Raw genomic sequence first — 20,804 nt, 5'->3', positions numbered from 1 at the left:
TGTTTCAGTGAAACTTTGTGAGTCCTTACCATGTAGAAATAATAATAATAATAATCGCTCTTCCCCCAATCACTTGTATTTACCAGTTATAATGGGATGGTGTGGTTTGTTAAACATGGAGGCTCTTTATGATAGAATTGTATTGTGCACTTTTGCACACATTTATTTTTCTGATGATCCTCTTGTGAAGGATGTCAAAACTCATGATGAAAACGAGGCATTCCACTATCATTTTAATGAGCCAAGGATGTGGGACAAAATCTCAATGTCAATGTTGATGGTTTTGTACTGCTGGAAGGTACAGAAATGAGTGTCAACCAAGAAAGTGCAATATAAATCGCCCCGTTTTTCAAGGAGAGGCCATCTGAACAACCACTGCATCGAGTTAATGTGCTATGTGTTGAGAGGAACAGCAACCCCTCAGAGTCTGTCGCTAGACTAGCCAGAAAAGTGAAACAGAAGGCTTTCTGTTTGCTGCTCAAGACCAGTCACTTCACACTCGAAACTGTCAATGTGTAAATATGAAACATAGATTATGCAATGAATATAATGAGACTGTCCAACACATTGTCAGTGGATGGCCAGCTTTGGCACAAACACAGTATCTTAAGCGACATGATGGATTGGCTTGATTCTTTTATTACCGTCGTTGCAATACTTGTGGTTTCGACATAGAGGTCCATCCATGGTACAAGCCAGAGTATGTAGAGGGCATCATAGAAAATGATAAATATAAAATTCTTTGGAATAGGCCCACATAGAGCCTCCGACCTATCCAGGCCAAGAAACCTTATTTTGTCCTTTCATTTTATGAATCGGATGTAATCATTTATATCATTGAATTTTCTGTCCCTTTTGATACTAAATGTGATTGACAAGATTCAAGAAAAATATGACAAATATGCGAAGCTCACTTTCGAAATGTCACACTTGCAACCCAAGTACCAAGTTGTCCGACTCCCGATTGTTTTGGGTGCCTCCAGTTTGGTCTCTCCCAATCTGTTGACTGACATTGGGAGAGTACCCGGTTTTGCTGCCAGGAATACAGTCCTGATGACAATCTGGGTAATACAGAAGGCTGCAGTATTGGGGAGTCTTCACATTCTCAAAAAAGTTCTTGGTGGGTTCAACTTGGCAGGGCTTCCTGGCAGGAAACCCATTCGCTGCGTGAAGAGGGTGCAAGGGCTATGAGATAATGACTGACTGTACCAGGATCACCCAAACCTTTGATGCGGCCTCGTTTTCATTCATATGTATATTACATGTGTCCACTTGTCAATAGGTGCTCATTAACGTTACATAGGGGTTGTGCAGTACACTTTCCTGAAGAGACGGGCTTCCAAGTTTGATTTGAAGGAGACTTGGAAGGGAGAAGATAGCCTGATAGACTGTGGTAAGGTGTTCCATAACTAACTATGGTGCAGAATAGGAAAAGGATCAGGAACCAAATGTGAAATTTGAAAGTTGAAGCACATAGTTGGAGCTTGTTTGTACATCTGAGGCTTGGAACTGGTTGGTACTTCTGTAATGTATATATTTTTAATCAGGATGCGCTACCGTGACACTGTTGGTAACAGTGTATTTAAGAAATATGCAAATAAGGTCATCTATTTTCTGTTTTCTGTACTGTATCTGATGCCAATTGCTCCATTTTACATACAGTTCCCGAAAAGTTTATATAGAGGTTTCTGGTTGTGTGAGTGCTTAAGTCAATGCAAGATGGCTGCAAATCGTTTGGCACTATTATATAAATAGGGCCTTACATTCATACGGTTGTATTGCTACACAGTTTCTAAAATTACATTAATGAATGAAAGTATGTCATGTCATGTTCTCAGAATCAATAAATACAAGTGATTTCTCTGACTTAAACAATGTTATGGTTGATATATATATGTATAATTTCGCTATGATTTTGCATAGTGACCTATCGTTTTGTCACTGTAACATTCAGAATGGCCAGTGAATTCCCGGTAAAGAATTGTCATATAAAACATCAGCATCAACAATCTTTTCCTGATACATAATTCTGGGTTTAACTGGCTTAACTCATAGCTTTAAGATATCAATATTGTTTGCATTTTGTAATGGAGAAATCACTCAGATCTGTTGATTCCAGAACTAGAATCTAGAAAGTACTTATAATACTAAGGGGCGAGTTCATTACACTTTCATAATCAACAGATTCAAGTCTTTTCTCTGATTTAAACCATGTTGATTATGGTTAATATGTAATTTCCCTATAATTTTGCATAATGACCTATAGTTTCATCAGTGTTACAAGTTCAAGATGGTAAATTTCTGGCTTAGAATCAACAGCAACAACAATAGTGTTAAATCATCATTATGGTTTAAGAGGAAAGAGTTAACTTTCCTTGCCCAAATTATTCTGGCATGACTAAACTGAGATTCAAATAGTTTTCTGTGTTCGTAGAAGAAAGTTCCAAACAAGACTAATGGCCTGATCATTTTGAAAATAAGCTTCTGATGAGAAACATTATTTTTGTTAATGACCTCAGGTTTCCTGACGTAATTTCATCTTTTCCCATGTTGGATAATTTGCAAACTTGCCAGTGATACTTGCTTTGAATACATCAACCATTTCAGAAATATTTATGAAACATTTAAACATTTAATGAAAAATATTATGGAAAGTAAAGATATTTCAGGCAATGAAAGGAGGCAGTTGGTGCAATCAACACTCCAAAAATGGTCCTGAAAAGAGACATTTGCTATAATCCTCCAGTACATCAGGGTATTTAAGTTTTAATAACGTGGCGAGGTAATAACATTGGTAATAAAATGTATCAACTAGCCAAACCTGCACAGTGAGCTGTAGAGTGCCTACCAACTAGGAGTAAGTGTGTGTCCTTAGGTGGGCCTTAATCAACTGCAGGTCCAGACAAGAGAGCAATACCATTGCTCTACAGCCACTTCAGCTATAGACATGGTGCTTGACTTCATATCTGTAATTTGTTCAGCTAGAGAAGACAGGGTTTTGTTCTCTAGGGACACTGGTTCATTCATTATTCTGTATCAACTTTTCTGTCTGTCAAGATCTGCTGTAGATATTGCAGGCAATGGATGGAATGTGCCTGCTGTAAGGCCATATCCTTGTTTTTTACCTTTTTTACCAGTTTCTTTACTGAGCAATTAGAATGAGATGTTTTTGAAAAGTGCATTAAGGAAGTTGTTATCCACACATTGTGTCTGCTATAAGCAGAATTGAATTATAACTACATTTCTGTTTTTTTAAATTTTTATTGGCACTTTTTGAATTTGTTGATTCACTGGTTAAAAATGAAAGTTAACTCAACCTAATGTGTCCAATTTACCTCTGTGTACTGTTGATAATATGTATGCAGTGGTCAGAGGCTACATGTAATGTATTTGACATTTTGTCAGATTTTTTCAATTTTTCAGTTTTTCTAATCAATCAAAGATAGAGCTGTTGTGAACTAAAAACATATACCCCGGTATAAAGAATATTTTTGATTAATTTTCTGGCTTTTGGTTATTTATTTTCTGATCTAAAAACCAAAAAATGAAAATAGTGTTGCCTCAGTAAAGCTTTCCAAAAGTTTTATGGTAGACATGTGGAGAGCATTTTCAAATTTGGCTCATCGGTTACAAAAATGATGTCCAATGCAATTCCATGTTTTTACTTGTACCATAAGTTCCAAGGTTTTTCAGGTGAACAGTTGACTTGCCTTTGCATGCGCTTGTGATGGGTGCTTACGGTGAGTCAGGATAAGCTCAACTTTACGCGAACACCTGGTTTCATCACTATTTGATAATGATTCACATGCTGATGAAGCAGTCTAAATCGTACAATCGACTTCTTGTGGCTATGGAGGGGTTTTGTCGCTTTTATTTAAGAAACAGTACTGAAGCAGTACAGGGGCAAGACGTAGCCCTGAAATGTTGTGTATGTATAATAAAGAGGTTGTTATTCCTTATACTCCTCATCGTAATTATGTCCAACTTCTATATGCCAATGAAGAATCTCAGAACTGAAACTGTTTTGAATGTCAACAGAGGCCCTATTGCATCAAACCTTTAACCTGAGCAATGCGTGTCTGAATGTTTTCACATCTGTTTTGTCATTCTCTGGCATTGACGTTTTGTATTTACTTGAACTGGATTTGATATTTACTCTGCTGGTGGACTGGAGTTCCCAATTTTCATCATAAATTCAGGAGTAGCATTTATCAATTATTCTGAGTCAACTACAAAAGAAAGGTTTGGGACGAGACTGCACCCTACTGTATTGCAAATAGAATATATTTCTGAAACGTTTTTGTTTAGTTATAAGCAGTAAAATCTCTGCACTTGTACCCAGCAGATGTACCATATTTGACGTAATAAGCACCCAGGGCTCTCTCAAAATAAGAAATAGGGGTCTCTTATTAGAATATAATGTTGGTGAGAAAAAAGAGTTGAAAGATCGTAAATTTCGTGGTTGATGCTGACAGCCTGAAATTATACAAAAGAAAAGTATGTGTGTATTATACACGACAGATATATTTTCCAGAATTGACCATAATTAACAATGCATGTTAACACACGAGTACGTATTATACGAGAATACATAAGTCTTGTGTACATCTATCAATCAGAAGGGGTGCTAATTGGGATTGTTCACTAGCCAATATATTAGCAAATATCGCTGTGGGTGCTTATTAGAGCGGAGTGCTTATTATGTCAAATATGGTAATTCAAAATTTACATATTATTTTTAATTTCACCAAATCAGTAAATACATATCAGGACACTGGGTTTTCTGGTCCATCACTTGATTATCTGCTTCGTTAACAGGCCTCCAATGCATGGCAGGAGTACTGCTGTGCAGTGTCAGGCAGACTACATGGGTTACGGGTGCTACCACTAGGGCAGGACATTCTTACCCTTTTCATGGGTACAATGTGTGAAGCCCATTTCTGGTGTCCCCCGCCGTGATATTGCTGGAATATTGCTAAAAGCGGCGTAAAACCATACTCACTCACTCACTTACCCTTTTCAGGAACACCTGGTATCATCAATGGTTTTAAGTGTTCAATTCATATGACTGTTTTGCCCTTTATGCCCAGTGGAATATTTTTCAGCCGATAATCAGGACTAATTATTCTCAGGCATTGACATTTTAGATTGTAGATATTCTTCTTGCAACAGTTTTGTTTCAGGAATAATATTTTGCAATGTAATGTGTGCATATTTAGGTCTCATGGAACCAATTCATTGCATTATAGGGTTTAGGTTTATCTGGACATGAATCTGAAGACAAGGTTAATTAGCCACACAGTTTGAGATAAATAATTTTAAAGAAATCTGTCAATTTTCTTTCGTGATATACTTGGATAATTCTTTTTGTGTCTTGATGAATGTGTTTCCAAAGCCTGTTTGTGGGACGTTCAGTGTTGTTGAACGGATTATGGTAATTACTTTTAAATTAAATTATTATATTTGATGGATCCTGGTCCTGTTTCATGATGGAAGTCTGCAAATGTTTGGCAGTCAAGAGGGGGTCACTTATGCAAGAACAACTTTTAGCAAGCTATAAGCAGAACAGCCATTGTTTGTAGAATTGAATTCAGTTTTACCCAGATTAGGAACCTTGTTTTTTTGTGAACCCCATACCAATGTTTCATTTATCAAAGTGACAAACTTTATGACCTGGGTCAGTTTGGGCTTTCCTCCTATGCTTAGCTCGCTCCCTCCCTCCCTCCCTCCCTCCCTCCCTCCCTCACTCACTCACTCACTCACTGCCAGTATACCAGAGTTGCGTGAGAGGAATCAAAATATTAACAAATTAATGTAACAATGCAATTCCTTTCAGTGAGTGGACAGAAATACTCTCAAACAGGCATTGTTCACCTGTCCTGTGTGGAATCAGAAACAGATTGTATGGCAAGACACCACAAAGGTGACCCAGAGCATAAATAGCTGGGAACCATACTATTTTCAATGAAAATTAATTGCAATGACACAGTTGTGACATTCGCACAGGACATGTTTATTTACAAACATCAGTGAGTGCACATATTGTTGACTGAGTATTTATCAGGTCAAACCTCAGTCTTTTTTCCTAGCTTTTTCACACATGACCTTAGAGCTAAAGCTGTCAGCTGGGCTATGAGAATTACAACAGTAGTAGCTGGATCACTTTGGGAAGCAGGGTCCTGGTGTAGCAAGGAATCTCTGACTAAGACATACTTTCCGCAGGAATAGTTGACCAAGGACATACTTTCCCTAGGAATAGCTCCAAGGACCAGTGTTCGAAATACCTGCCTGCCCGACCGACCGAGACGGGTTGATTTCAACTTGGGCTGCCAGATTTTCAAATCCCCCTGCCCGACGGTCGGGGTATATTTCATATGTAAAAATATTTTAAATATTTCCCGATGATAAGCATTATTTACATAATGTATTCTAGGATATTAAATACAAATCTGACCTAAAAAGTGTTTGCTATTTCTTTTCTTGCATTACTTCACGTTCAATGAATTCAATTTAAAGTTTTATTTAAATTATCCTGAGAAACATATGATTATAGTGGGCAGGCAGGTTTTGGTCAGGGCTGGCAAGTATGCCAGTCCTGTGGTTTGGCTGAAAATTTTGGGAGTTTCATACCCTGCAAGGACATACTTTCCCAAAAATAGTTCCAAGGACATACTTTCCCCAGGAATAGTTGACCGCGAACATACTTTCCCCAGGAATAGTTCCAAGGACATACTTTCCCCAGGAATAGTTCCAAGGACACATTTTCCCCAGGAATAGTTCCAAGGACACACTTTCCCCAGGAATAGTTCCAAGGACATACTTTGCCCAGGAATAGTTGACCAAGGACATACTTTGCCCAGGAATAGTTGACCAAGGACATACTTTGCCCAGGAATAGTTGACCAAGGACATACTTTCCCAAAAATAGTTCCAAGGACATACTTTGCCCAGGAATAGTTGACCAAGGACATACTTTGCCCAGGAATAGTTGACCAAGGACATACTTTGCCCAGGAATAGTTGACCAAGGACATACTTTGCCCAGGAATAGTTGACCAAGGACATACTTTCCCAAAAATAGTTCCAAGGACATACTTTCCCCAGGAATAGTTCCAAGGACATACTTTCCCCAGGAATAGTTGACCAAGGACATACTTTCCCCCGGAATAGTTGACCAAGGACATATTTCCCCCAGTAAAAGTTGACCAAGAACATACTTTCTCCAGGAATAGTTCCAAGGACACACTTTCCCCAGGAATAGTTGACCAAGGACATATTTTCCCCAGGAATAGTTCCAAGGACATACTTTCCCCAGGAATAGTTCCAAGGACACACTTTCCCCAGGAATAGTTTACCAAGGACATACTTTCCCCAGGAATAGTTGACCAAGGACATACTTTTCCCAGGAATAGTTGACCAAGGACATACTTTCCCCAGGAATAGTTGACCAAGGACATACTTTCCCAAGGAAAAGTTGACCAAGAACATACTTTCTCCAGGAATAGTTCCAAGGACACACTTTCCCCAGGAATAGTTGACCAAGGACATATTTTCCCCAGGAATAGTTCCAAGGACATACTTTCCCCAGGAATAGTTCCAAGGACACACTTTCCCCAGGAATAGTTTACCAAGGACATGCTTTCCCCAGGAATAGTTGACCAAGGACATATTTTCCCCAGGAATAGTTCCAAGGACATACTTTCCCCAGGAATAGTTGACCAAGGACATACTTTCCCCAGGAATAGTTGACCAAGGACATATTTTCCCCAGGAATAGTTGACCAAGGACATGCTTCCCTCAGGAATAGTTCCATGGACATACTTATCCCTGGGAAATTGGACAAGGAGAACTTTCCCTGGGTCACCTGAATCACCCCTTCCAAGTATATGTTTCCCTGTTGGGAATCAGGGTTAGACATGGTCCCCAGCAAACTATGCTTGTCTTTGGAGATGACTTAACAAATCAGGTGGGCTGGCTCAGTGACTTGTTGATAGCATGTCATCCTACCCCAATATTGTGGATCATCCAAAATATCAATTGCTGTGTTATCTGATCCAGACTCGCCTTGATATTGTTGGAAAATTGCTGATGTGGTATTAACCAACAAACAAGCTATTACAACATCTTGTTTGGGAGAGAGAGTTTAGAGACACTAGGTTCAATACCAGGGATGTCGTTAATGTTTAGCCCATTAAAACTGTACCTGCCAAAGGACATTTATCATAGATGTGCGACCAGTTACAGAACTCGCAACCACTAGCAACACTTGGCCAAACTGAAGCATCTATGTGCCTCCCTCATATCAATATGGATCCCAATGATTAAGTCTCAGACAAGGATTACTCAGATCAGCTCCAGCTAATATAGGAATTAGCTTGATTTCAACTGAACAAGATTGGGCTTGTCGGCAAGATCTTTTGATCGATGACACATTGACCATGTTTGGTAGGTTTGTCCATTAGCCCAGTAGGAATGAATCATCATTAGTGTTAGTACCAAGACTGACCTGCTTCAAATTTAACAATCCCATGTTAGGGCAGACCATTCTCAATTCTTTTTAAATCCTGGTTGGGAGAAGGTAGAAAAATAATTAGATAAAGGCCGTACCAATTCAATAATTTCTTTGCAGATTCTTTCCTTCAAATACCCAAAGGCAGGAGGCAAGACATGTTGCACAAAGCTTTGAAAAACAAGAACTTTGTATCCATTAGTTGGGTATTATTTCTTTTATTATTATAATAGCCTGTTTATAATTCAACATGTACTTCTCAACCTTTGCTAAGGACAAAAATAGTGATCCTTGGTTAAAGATATGGTCCTCAGCAGATGTTGAGTAGTATAATAGTGGATGACATTTAAAATGGAATGCAAACATGTTAAAAGCCGTTGAAAGCATCTGCATCTTCTACAAAGCCAATGATTGCTAGAGACACCCCACACCCTAATGTTGACAATTCAAAGACAGTTTACAAGTGGTAGTGCATGATAATCCGAGTTACACAATCTCAAGGGACTGGAGGTGACCATACTGAATGCTTATTACGTGGCTAGACACATGCTTGAATATGGATGAAGCTTAATATGGAGACATGGTGAAGTTTGTATTGAATTCCCTGGGCTTGGTGGGCACCACTGAATATGGAGATGGACTGAGTAGTTACCACTCTGTTTGTCCTCTATCATGTTGTGGAAAACATCTCATGTGAGGTGTGATAGGTCATGTGAGGTGTGGATTGTGTGAGGAGGGGTGGTGGATTGTATGAGGAGGGGTGGTGGATCATGTGATGTGTGGTGGATCAAGTGAGGAGGTGTGGTGGATCATGTGATGTGTGGTGGATCATGTGTGGAGGTGTGGTGGATGGTGTGAGGATTTGAGCTGGATCATGTGTGGAGGTGTGGTGGATCATGTGATGTGTAGTGGATCATGTGTGGAGGTGTGGTGGATGGTGTGAGGATTTGAGCTGGATCATGTGTGGAGGTGTGGTGGATCATGTGATGTGTAGTGGATCATGTGTGGAGGTGTGGTGGATGGTGTGAGGATTTGAGCTGGATCATGTGTGGAGGTGTGGTGGATCATGTGATGTGTAGTGGATCATGTGTGGAGGTGTGGTGGATGGTGTGAGGATTTGAGCTGGATCATGTGTGGAGGTGTGGTGGATCAAGTGAGGAGGTCTGGTTGATCAAGTGTGGAGGTGTGGTGGATCATGTGTGGAGGTGTGGTGGATCATGTGAGGTCTGGTGGATCATGTGTGGAGGTGTGGTGGATGGTGTGAGGATCTGAGCTGGATCATGTGTGGAGGTGTGGTGGATCAAGTGAGGAGGTCTGGTTGATCAAGTATGGAGGTGTGGTGGATCATGTGAGGTGTGATAGGTCATGTGAGGTGTCGATTGTGTGAGGAGGGGTGGTGGATTGTATGAGGAGGGGTGGTGGATCATGTGATGTGTGGTGGATCAAGTGAGCAGCTCTGGTGGATCATGTGATGTGTGGTGGATCATGTGTGGAGGTGTGGTGGATCATGTGAGGTGTGGTGGATCATGTGTGGAGGTGTGGTGGATCGTGTGAGGAGGGCTCACAAGTTGTGTGAGGAGGTGTGGTGGCTCATGTGATGAGGTGTGGTGGATCTTGCGGGGAGGTGTGGTGGATCGTGTGAGGATTTGAGCTGGATCATGTGTGGAGGTGTGGTGGATCAAGTGAGGAGGTCTGGTGGATCGTGTGAGGAGGGCTCACAAGTTGTGTGAGGAGGTGTGGTGGCTCATGTGATGAGGTGTGGTGGATCTTGCGGGGAGGTGTGGTGGATCGTGTGAGGATTTGAGCTGGATCATGTGTGGAGGTGTGGTGGATCAAGTGAGGAGGTCTGGTGGATCGTGTGAGGAGGGGTCACAAGTTGTGTGAGGAGGTGTGGTGGCTCATGTGATGAGGTGTGGTGGATCTTGCGGGGAGGTGTGGTGGATCAAGTGAGGAGGTGTGGTGGGGAGGTGTGGTGGATTGTGTGGGGAGGTGTGGTGGCTCATGTGAGGAGGTGTGGTGGGGAGGTGTGGTGGATTGTGTGGGGAGGTGTGGTGGATCGTAAGGGGAGGTGTGGTGGATCATGTTGGGAGGTGTGGTGGATCGTGTTGGGAGGTGTGGTGGATCGTAAGGGGAGGTGTGGTGGATCGTGCGGGGAGGTGTGGTGGATTGTGTTGGGAGGTGTGATGGATTGTGTGAGGATCCAATTCACTGCACCAGTGATAATTAAAGTGCCATGCAGGTGCATCTTCAACTTGTTCAATACCCCTGAACACCTGGCCTAACTGGGCTGATGAAGACCAAACTTGCTATGCAGGTGCATCTTCAACTTGTTTGGTACCCCCAAACACCTGGCCTATCTGGGCTGACCAAACTTGGCATGCAGGTGCATCTTCAACTTGTTTGGTACCCCTAAACACCTGGCCTATCTGGGCTGACCAAACTTGGCATGCAGATGCATCTTCAACTTGTTTGGTACCCCCAAACACCTGGCCTATCTGGGCTGACCAAACTTGGCATGCAGATGCATCTTCAACTTGTTTGGTACCCACAAACACCTGGCCTATCTGGGCTGACCAAACTTGGCATGCAGGTGCATCTTCAACTTGTTTGGTACCCCCAAACACCTGGCCTATCTGGGCTGACCAAACTTGGCATGCAGGTTCATCTCTAACTTGTTTGGTACCCCCAAACACCTGGCCTATCTGGGCTGACCAAACTTGGCATGCAGATGCATCTTCAACTTGTTTGGTACCCACAAACACCTGGCCTATCTGGGCTGACCAAACTTGGCATGCAGGTGCATCTTCAACTTGTTTGGTACCCCCAAACACCTGGCCTATCTGGGCTGACCAAACTTGGCATGCAGGTGCATCTTCAACTTGTTTGGTACCCCTAAACACCTGGCCTATCTGGGCTGATGAAGACCAAACTTGGCATGCAGGTGCATCTTCAACTTGTTTGGTACCCCCAAACACCTGGCCTATCTGGGCTGACCAAACTTGGCATGCATCTTCTATCAACATTGGCCCAGTGGTTTCTTCAAATGGTTTTGATCACTTCATCCCTTTTTTTAAACTGAAAAATGATTCAACAGTTTTATTGACTCTTTATCATCTTTAATAGTGTCATTGAAAATTTAGTTTTGTCCAGGTGAAGCTGTGTACATGTAAACACTTGTGTTAATGTATAAACTTGTGTTTATGTATAAACTTGTGTTAATGTACTCACTTGTGTTTATGTACTTGCTTGTGTTTACGTACTTGTGTTAATGTACTCACTTGTGTTAATGTATGCACTTGTTAATGTCCTTACTTGTGTTAATGTATGCACTTGTGTTAATGTATGCACTTGTGTTAATGAACTCATTTGTGTTAATATATACAATTGTGTTAATGTACTTCCTTGTGTTAACGTACTTGCTTGTGTTAATGTATGCACTTGTGTTAATGTACTCACATGTGTTACTTTACTCACTTGTGTTAATGTATGCACTTGTGTTAATGTATGCACTTGTGTTAAAGTACTTGCTTGTGTTAGAATATACATTTGTGTTAATGTACTTGCTTGTGTTTACGTACTTGTGTTAATGTACTCACTTGTGTTAATGTACTTCCTTGTGTTAGAATATACACTTGTGTTAATGTACTTGCTTGTGTTTACGTACTTGTGTTAATGTACTCACTTGTGTTAATGTATGCACTTGTGTTAATATGTACATTTGTGTTTATGTACTTGCTTGTGTTTATGTACATGCTTGTGTTACTTTACTCACTTGTGTTAATGTACTCACTTGTGTTAATATGTACACCTTGTGTTGCAGGTGACTCTGTGTACAGTTGGCTACGGGGATGTGGTGCCAACCACCTGGGGAGGAAAGTTGATAGCTTCCTTTTCTGCCATTCTGGGAATATCATTCTTTGCATTGCCAGCTGTAAGTCCAACACTATTCATGTCATCACACAAACATTTTCCCGCACATACACAAACATACATGTTACACAAATGTATAGAAAACTGTGACCTGGCAGTTGTATTGCCATGGACGGACCAGTCTATTTAGCTAGATAACATTCACTTACTAAAATGTTTTGGTCAGGAACATACATTGTATTTTGTGACCAGTTAAGCGCCACTATTTTAATGAAGCTCAATTAAAACAATGATGCCTTAAAATTGCTTAACATATTGAGTTTGAAATTATCTGCTGAAACAGATTCTATAGGGTGTGTTATGTAATGTAATGTGCTACTTGATTACCTTTGCCAGGGTATTTTGGGTTCAGGGTTTGCCTTGAAAGTGCAACAACAGCAACGACAGAAACACCTGAACCGTCGCCGAGTACCTGCTGCTCAGCTCATACAGTGCCTGTGGCGGTGTTATGCAGCAGATGAGAACTCCATGTCCCTAGCTACATGGAAGCCCCATATGGTGCCATGCCCTAGTCCAACTTTGTGAGTTATCCCCCTTGGGTGATGATCAATGGTCAAAGTCTGATAACTCTTGCATGTCCTAATGGTGGTATATTGTAGTCAAAATGAGTTGCCTACAGTATATTACTGTAGACAAAGAAATGTGTAGACTTGAGTATATTACTATAGACAAAGGAATGGCTAGCCTAATGTTTAATTGAGTGAACATGGAACCCAAAGGCATTCTCATAATTCAAAATGAATAGTTCAGCAATGTAATTTTTACACATTATGTGACTTCTTCATTTACTCTATGGACAAGACATTAATTATCTCTATATTATATGGGTAATCACTATTGTTAGATTGATATACCAACAAATTTTGATTTGCCAAAGTGTTATTTGAATTTGTATGACTTGATAACTTGCAAGGTCTGCCACATTTGCCTGAGTGAAGCTCCTCTTTGACATGTTTAACAGTCTCTCATTGGTTGTAACAGAGAAAGACCCTGGAAGAACAATGCATCATTTGTGAGTAGATTCTCAACACGGCGCAGGGAGAGGTCTGGAACAAACTCAACATCACGAGAAAACAGCAGCGGGGAACGGGGGGGCATTCAGTCCCCTATGACCCCCCGACAGAACAGCAAGAAGATGCATCACTCTAACACAGAGGAGGATGTGCCAGATGCTTTGAACAGGTACGCCAACAACAGGAGTATGTGAGGAGAAGTGTCAAAGATGGGAATTTAAATTAACATTATTTATAGGGAGCCTTGTTTCTTGCTTCAAGGAAAGTCACCTTTGTATTATATTATGTATGTATGATTTGGTGATGTCTGATAATGGAATATCTTTAAGGATGGTATTTTTCTTTATTTGATAATTATCACAGGTATTTATGTTAATATCTATTTCACACATGAAACCAAAACGAATTCAAGATGGATTATTGTATAGTTGCTCTTTGGTGTCAACTAGCGTGTCCTGGAGGATTTGGCTGTGGAAGTTCTGTGCTGTGTGGAAAACTTTGAGAAATTTCATCACACTAAACCAGCTTTCTAGCAAAGAGCACTTCACAAAAAACGAAACTAATTTTATCAGGCAACTTATCTTGACATACACCTGCAAACCATGGACATGAAAAACAGTTCTACAGCTCATGTCTTGACTGCTGGCTCAGCCATGGTGTGTTTCAGGAAACTCCTCTCCAGTTGCTGTCTGGATTTTTTGCAGAGAATTTCTGATTCTGGCAATTCTTTTTTGGAATCAAATATTTTGTCACTGAGTTTGCCAGTGACTGTTGCATGTAGGGATTGGCTGCATTATTTATTGGTTAAAAGCAATTACCAGTTGTGTCATCTCCATGTTTTTACTTAAATATGTTTAAGTACATTACAAGTTCTTTTCATGGCTTTATTTTTACAGAAGGTTTGGTTTATGTGTCCAAAGTTTGTTCGGTATCAGTTAACAATGGTGGGAAGTAAATACAAGCCTGTTGTACTGGAGTTTATGTATATTGTGGATGTTGGTTATTAAATGAAGAATAATTTATTCTGGTTCAGGGGCGGTCGGGTAGCCTAGTGGTTAAAGCGTTCGCTCGTCACGCCGAAGACCCAGGTTCGATTCCCGACATGGGTACAATGTGTGAAGCCCATTTCTGGTGTCCCCCGCCGTGATATTGCTGGAATATTGCTAAAAGCGGCGTAAAATCATACTCACTCACTCACTCACTATTCTGGTTCACCTCTGTGGTCTAGTTTTTAGAGCATGTGCTCAAAGAGTAGAAGGTCTGTGGTTGGATCCCTGGCCACATCATACCAAAAGACATAAAAGTTGGTACTTGTTGGTACCCTAAGGGGATAAAAGTGTGGCATGGTATCTCAGTGGGCTGGGACTATAACAAATGTCAAACATTCAGACAGATTAAGTGCACAAACATGACATTAAACCATATTCACTTTACCTTAAACTAGCCCACTAAGATACCATGTCACAGTTTAACATAGACTGCGAGGATTTCTGTATCAAGGATGTATCTCTAACAAAGGTGTCTCTATAAGAAGGATATCTCAGTGTAACAAGGGTGTATCTGTAACAAGGGTGTCTCTGTAACAAGGGTGTCTCTGTAACAAGGGTGTCTCTGTAACAAGGGTGTCTCTGTATCAAGGATGAATCTCTAACAAAGGTGTCTCCATAAGAAGGATATCTCAGTGTAACAAGGGTGTATCTGTAACAAGGGTGTCTCTGTAACAAGGGTGTATCTGTAACAAGGGTGTCTCTATAAGAAGGATATCTCAATGTCACAAGGGTGTATCTGTAACAAGGGTGTATCTGTAACAAGGGTGTCTCTATAACAAGGGTGTCTCTATAACAAGGGTGTCTCTGTAACAAGGGTGTATCTGTAACAAGGGTGTATCTGTAACAAGGGCATCTCTGTAACAAGGGTGTATCTGTAACAAGGGCATCTCTGTAACAAGGGTGTATCTGTAACAAGGGTGTATCTGTAACAAGGGCATCTCTGTAACAAGGGTGTATCTGTAACAAGGGTGTCTCTGTAACAGGGATGTCTCTCTAACAAGGGTGTCTCTATAACAAGGGTGTCTCTATAACAAGGGTGTCTCTGTAACAAGGGTGTATCTGTAACAAGGGCATCTCTGTAACAAGGGTGTATCTGTAACAAGGGTGTATCTGTAACAAGGGCATCTCTGTAACAAGGGTGTATCTGTAACAAGGGTGTCTCTGTAACAGGGATGTCTCTCTAACAAGGGTGTCTCTATAACAAAGGTGTATCTGTAACAAGGGTGTATCTGTAACAAGGGCATCTCTGTAACAAGGGTGTATCTGTAACAAGGGTGTACATGTATCTGTAACAAGGGCATCTCTGTAACAAGGGTGTATCTGTAACAAGGGCATCTCTGTAACAAGGGTGTATCTGTAACAAGGGTGTCTCTGTAACAGGGGTGTCTCTCTAAGAAGGGTGTCTCTGTAACAAGGCTGTATCTGTAACAAGGGTGTCTCTGAAACAAGGGTGTATCTGTAACAAGGGTGTCTCTGTAACAAGGGTGTCTGTAACAAGGGTGTATCTGTAACAAGGGTGTATCTGTAACAAGGGTGTCTCTGTAACAAGGGCATCTCTGTAACAAGGGTGTCTCTGTAACAAGGGTGTCTCTGTAACAGGGGTGTCTCTCTAACAAGGGTGTCTCTTTAACAAGGGTGTCTCTATAACAAGGGTGTATCTGTAACAAAGGTGTATCTGTAACAAGGGCATCTCTGTAACAAGGGTGTATCTGTAACAGGGGCGTCTCTGTAACAAGGGTGTCTGTAACAAGGGCATCTCTGTAACAAGGGTGTCTCTATAAGAAGGATAACTCAATGTAACAAGGGTGTCTCTGTAACAAGGCTGTATCTGTAACAAGGGTGTATCTGTAACAAGGGTGTCTCTATAAGAAGGATATCTCAATGTAACAAGGGTGTCTCTGTTACAAGGGTGTATCTGTAACAAGGGTGTCTCTATAAGAAGGATATCTCAATGTAACAAGGGTGTCTCTCTAACATGGGTGTCTCTATAAGAAGGATATCTCAATGTAACAAGGGTGTCTATGTAACAAGGGTGTCTCTGTAACAATGATTTCTGTAACAACGTTGAATCTGTAACAAGAGTGTCTCTCTAACAAGGGTGTCTCTGTAACAAGTATGTCTGTAACAATCAGTACCTTTTCAATAAAGATAATGTTCCAGGTAATTATTGATCAATAATAAATTGGAGATGAGATCTTTGCTATCTGTCTTTAAAGTGTGAATTGCAAGTGTTCTTGTAAAGAAATGTTCTCGGTGTAGCAGTGTTGTGTTCTTGCTGATGTGTTTGGTATTGATATCTTATTGTAGCATGTCACATGATTTGTATTGCGAGACAAGTGGGTCATTTTGCAGTCCCAGGAATATTGCTTCTATGAAAGTCAATACATGTCAATGCTTTTCTCTTTCTTATATTCTTAATTCTGTAGGTGGGGATAAGTGAGATGAAGATTGGCTGAAACAAAATGAAATTTACAAAATTACTCCACTGATTTAATGGCCGACAGCATGACACGGCATGCAAATACAAGTTGAACATAAAAATATAGATATTACAGCTTATTTACATATTAACGAAGTTTATTGAGTAATTCTTAATGTTACACGAACATGCACACCATTTGATATGACCAGACAACTCTACATTCTTCATAGCAAGGCCATCTACATTAAATTCTCATCCATGTCGCTCTTAGGTCACTAACAATTGGAGTGACCTCCCTTTGTGAGAAACAAAATTAAAGTGTCATAAAATCTCTAAACAGCAAAACACATTCATACACTGCAGGCAGTATATGACCGCTACAATTGCTATTAGTCCCATTCAAAGAATCATTGCATTTTATCACAGTAATATTTTCTCACAATAGTCATTTAATGAATATTTCAAATAAAAATGACTATTAATGCAGGGACTAAAGGTTATGGCTGTGATAAGAATGACATAAGTCAGAACAAATCACCTCGGAGAATGAGAATACATGCAATTCAGGGCTAATTGTGTATTTTGTATGGTGTCCTATTTTGGTCTCAAACTATGTTAGCATTTAGCCTAAAGCACTCTTGCAATTGGGGCTAAACTATCTGATTTCTTCAGCCAAACTAGACATGCCTGAAGACGACACAGGTGCTCTGGCGGGAAATAATTGCCTCAGTTTGACATGAGGTGCATGGATTGAGTGGAGACAAGATCACTCAAATATCTGAGTTTCAGTTGCTACCAATAAAGCTTAGCTTTATTTTTTAAAATATAATCTGTATTTCTGTTTTGGAGGCCATAGCACACACACTTATAAAGGACATAAGTAATTATCACACTAACAAGCACATTTGTGACAAATATTGACTTGACAACAATGGCAATTTTAATAATCGTATGCTCAGGTCTTTTTTCACATATTTAGCTACATTTATAGGAACATGACATTCTGACTACACCATACGTTACTTATAATACTATCACTACCACAACTTCGTAGACTAACATCTAATCTCTGAAATGACAATATTTTACAGAAAAAAAAGTTCTTAATGCAAATTTATATAAAGGAGTCTAGATATTTTTTTCAAACTGCAGTAATCTAGACTTGCCAACTATTATTGACTTGCATGGGCTGCATTGGATATATTTGTTTCAGGGTCTGCATGACAGACTAAGAAAATGACATGCTTACTGTTATTTGTGGGGTGCTATGTGCTATGTGTGGTCATAATTCACAAGGACCCGTGAAGATCCTGGGTTGAATAGGTCTTCAGCAACCCATGCTTGCCATAAAAGGTGACTATGCTTGTCGTAAGAGACGGCTAACTGGATCAGGTGGTCAGGCTTGCTGACTTGGTTGATGCATGTCATCGTTTCCCAGTTGCATGGATAGATGCTCATGATATCAACCATTGGTTTGTTTGGTCCAGACTCGATTATTTACAGACCGCTGTCATATAGCTGGATTATTGCTGAGTGTGGCGTTACACAACGAACAAACATTATTCACGAGAACAACATGTCTATGAACAGTTGTTTAGGAACACATCACTAAATGTTCCATCCTGACCCACAACTGTCTTCTACAAAAAAAAACTTGATCACATGACCTTTTCCAAGGTCATCAAAGGTCCATGTCTGATTTGTCCACTTTATCTGTAGAATATTGTCTCCATGTCAGATAGTTTCTAAATCTAGTGACAAGATGAATGTTGACGGACATTTCTATTGCCGGTATTCCTACATTTTTCGACCCCTTCGTGGTCTAGTGGTAGAGCGTCTGCCTGGAGAGTGGAAGGCCCGGGGTTCGATCCCTGACCGCGTCATACCAAAAGATATTAAAAGATGGCACTTGTTGTTACCCTGTCTGGCACTTCTGGATTAAGGGGCTAAAACAAGGACTGGTCGGCTCAGAGTCAGTGTACTGTGTCTGAGTGGGGTATTCATGTTAAACTGTAGCATGGTATCTCAGTGAACTAGCACTATAAAATCGGCATCACACGATGCCATCACTATAGAAGTGCAATCACCTTGGACGCGACGTTAAACCCAATTTCACCTCACCACACCTCCAACATTTTTTCAAACATACTTTAGTGACTTGTAGTGTAACTATAGAGTTCTAGATACTTTTTGTCATAAAACAATATATTACGTGACTAATAGAGTTCTAGATAATATTTGTCATTATACAAAATATCATGTGACTAACCAAGGGTCCGGGTAGTCATGTGTGTACCTGGGTCCTACTCAGTACCCACCCGACCCTGGTACCCGAGTTACCCGTCCAAGCCCAAGTTGCTTGTTTATTGTTTCACGCCAAAGTCGGCAATATTCCAGCTAGGTAACAGCAACATGTAAGTAATCAAGCAGAGTGGGGGAAAATAGCAGCTGATGGCGGGATGGACATCCCACAAGGGGTACAATTAGGAGATAAACATACTGTGTTTTCAATGTAGAGCTAGGTTACCTGTAGATTTAACCCCGCTAAATTGAATTTGGAACCGAACACGCAGCGTGAGGTTTCAGATGTTAAACTTAGCGCGGTTAAATCTACAGGTAACCTAGCTCTACTTTGAAAACACAGTATGTTTATCTCCATTCTACCATGACTAAATAAAATGCGAATTCTTTGGTGTTAGTAAATATACTGAGTGAAGCGGCACGGGTTAAGTTCAGTGTTTTGAGTGGGTTAACGATCTGAATTACGGAATCGCCGAACAAAATATGGTGCTGTATATACTCAAGCAGTTTGTTTACACCGTAATACTTCACTCGGACATATGACAAGGCATTGAAAGTTCGGCAACTTGGTAAGCTAACATGAGGTGGGCATCCCTAAAGAAAACAAAGCAAGCTTTGCAAGGCTTTCGCACCACATCGCACGTCACCATTATGACGTCATATCGCTCATTGTGACGCAAAAGATATGACATCACAGTCGTATATAGAAAAGCGCCAAAATTCCAAGCTCACTGTTGTCTCCAAAATGTAAATATATTCCCTTTGTTGATTTCTGTCGTGTTTTTCTGCACGAAATGTATTGCCACACATCCTTTGAATATTATAGTAACCGCATCTGTGCATTTTGTAACCTGTAACTGTAGATATAATTATTTAAATATGCCTACTGACAATGACTGAAAATAGTACTATTCTATGAATATTAGCTTCCGCAGTGATGCGGCTGTCAAACCAGCTGTTTAAATCAGAGGGGGTTTATTGTGATTTAATAGCCTCCGATTGACCAATCAGAATCGAGTAAATTCCAAATTCACGGTAGAATGACCTACATATAGCTACGTCACACAGTCTGAACACCAAATCCCTTATTAGTCAGCTCTTACAACAAGCATGAGGTACTGGGGACGTATTCTGACCGGGAATTCTGATGAGGTTGTGATCAGGTCTCAGCTAATATGTAAATTGCACAAGCATGTTTATGGACACATAACTGGGGGTTAATCCTAAAGTTGTAGTGTTGTGTAAATGGACACTTGTATTAGGATACATAAGTCAGGTCATACTATTTATGCTTCAATTTGGCCAGGGCCGGTGGAGTTGCCAAGTGGTTAAAGCGTTTAATATATATAATGCACATCATGCCAAAAACCTGGGTTCTAATTCCCCCATGGGAAAAATGTATGTAGTAGGGCTGGGATGGGTTACTCGGGTCGGGTGGGTACTGAGTAGGACCCGGGTACCCACAGGACTACCCGGACCCGTGGTTATTGTGATATATTGTTTCATGACATAGATTCACTCTATATATAACTACATGGTTACACGACAATTTTAAGTCTCTAATGTTCGCATTTCTTCATGA

General features: G+C 40.5%; 1 protein-coding gene across 1 annotated transcript in view; it reads left to right on the top strand.

The window, feature by feature from the left end:
- Positions 1 to 20,804, top strand: part of LOC124131694 (potassium voltage-gated channel subfamily KQT member 1-like) — a 197,304-nt gene that overhangs the window by 156,863 nt on the left and 19,637 nt on the right. Inside the window, exons 6-8 of the mRNA XM_048393881.1 lie at positions 12,328 to 12,438; positions 12,774 to 12,958; positions 13,419 to 13,619. Of these exons, the coding sequence (XP_048249838.1) occupies positions 12,328 to 12,438; positions 12,774 to 12,958; positions 13,419 to 13,619 (497 nt within the window). The remainder of the gene's footprint in view (positions 1 to 12,327; positions 12,439 to 12,773; positions 12,959 to 13,418; positions 13,620 to 20,804) is intronic.

This window comes from Haliotis rufescens, unplaced genomic scaffold (genome assembly GCF_023055435.1).
Source record: "Haliotis rufescens isolate VD_foot unplaced genomic scaffold, xgHalRufe1.0.p SCAF_1, whole genome shotgun sequence".
Classification (NCBI taxonomy): Eukaryota; Metazoa; Mollusca; class Gastropoda; order Lepetellida; family Haliotidae; genus Haliotis; species Haliotis rufescens.
This window is presented reverse-complemented; position numbering and strand designations above follow the sequence as displayed.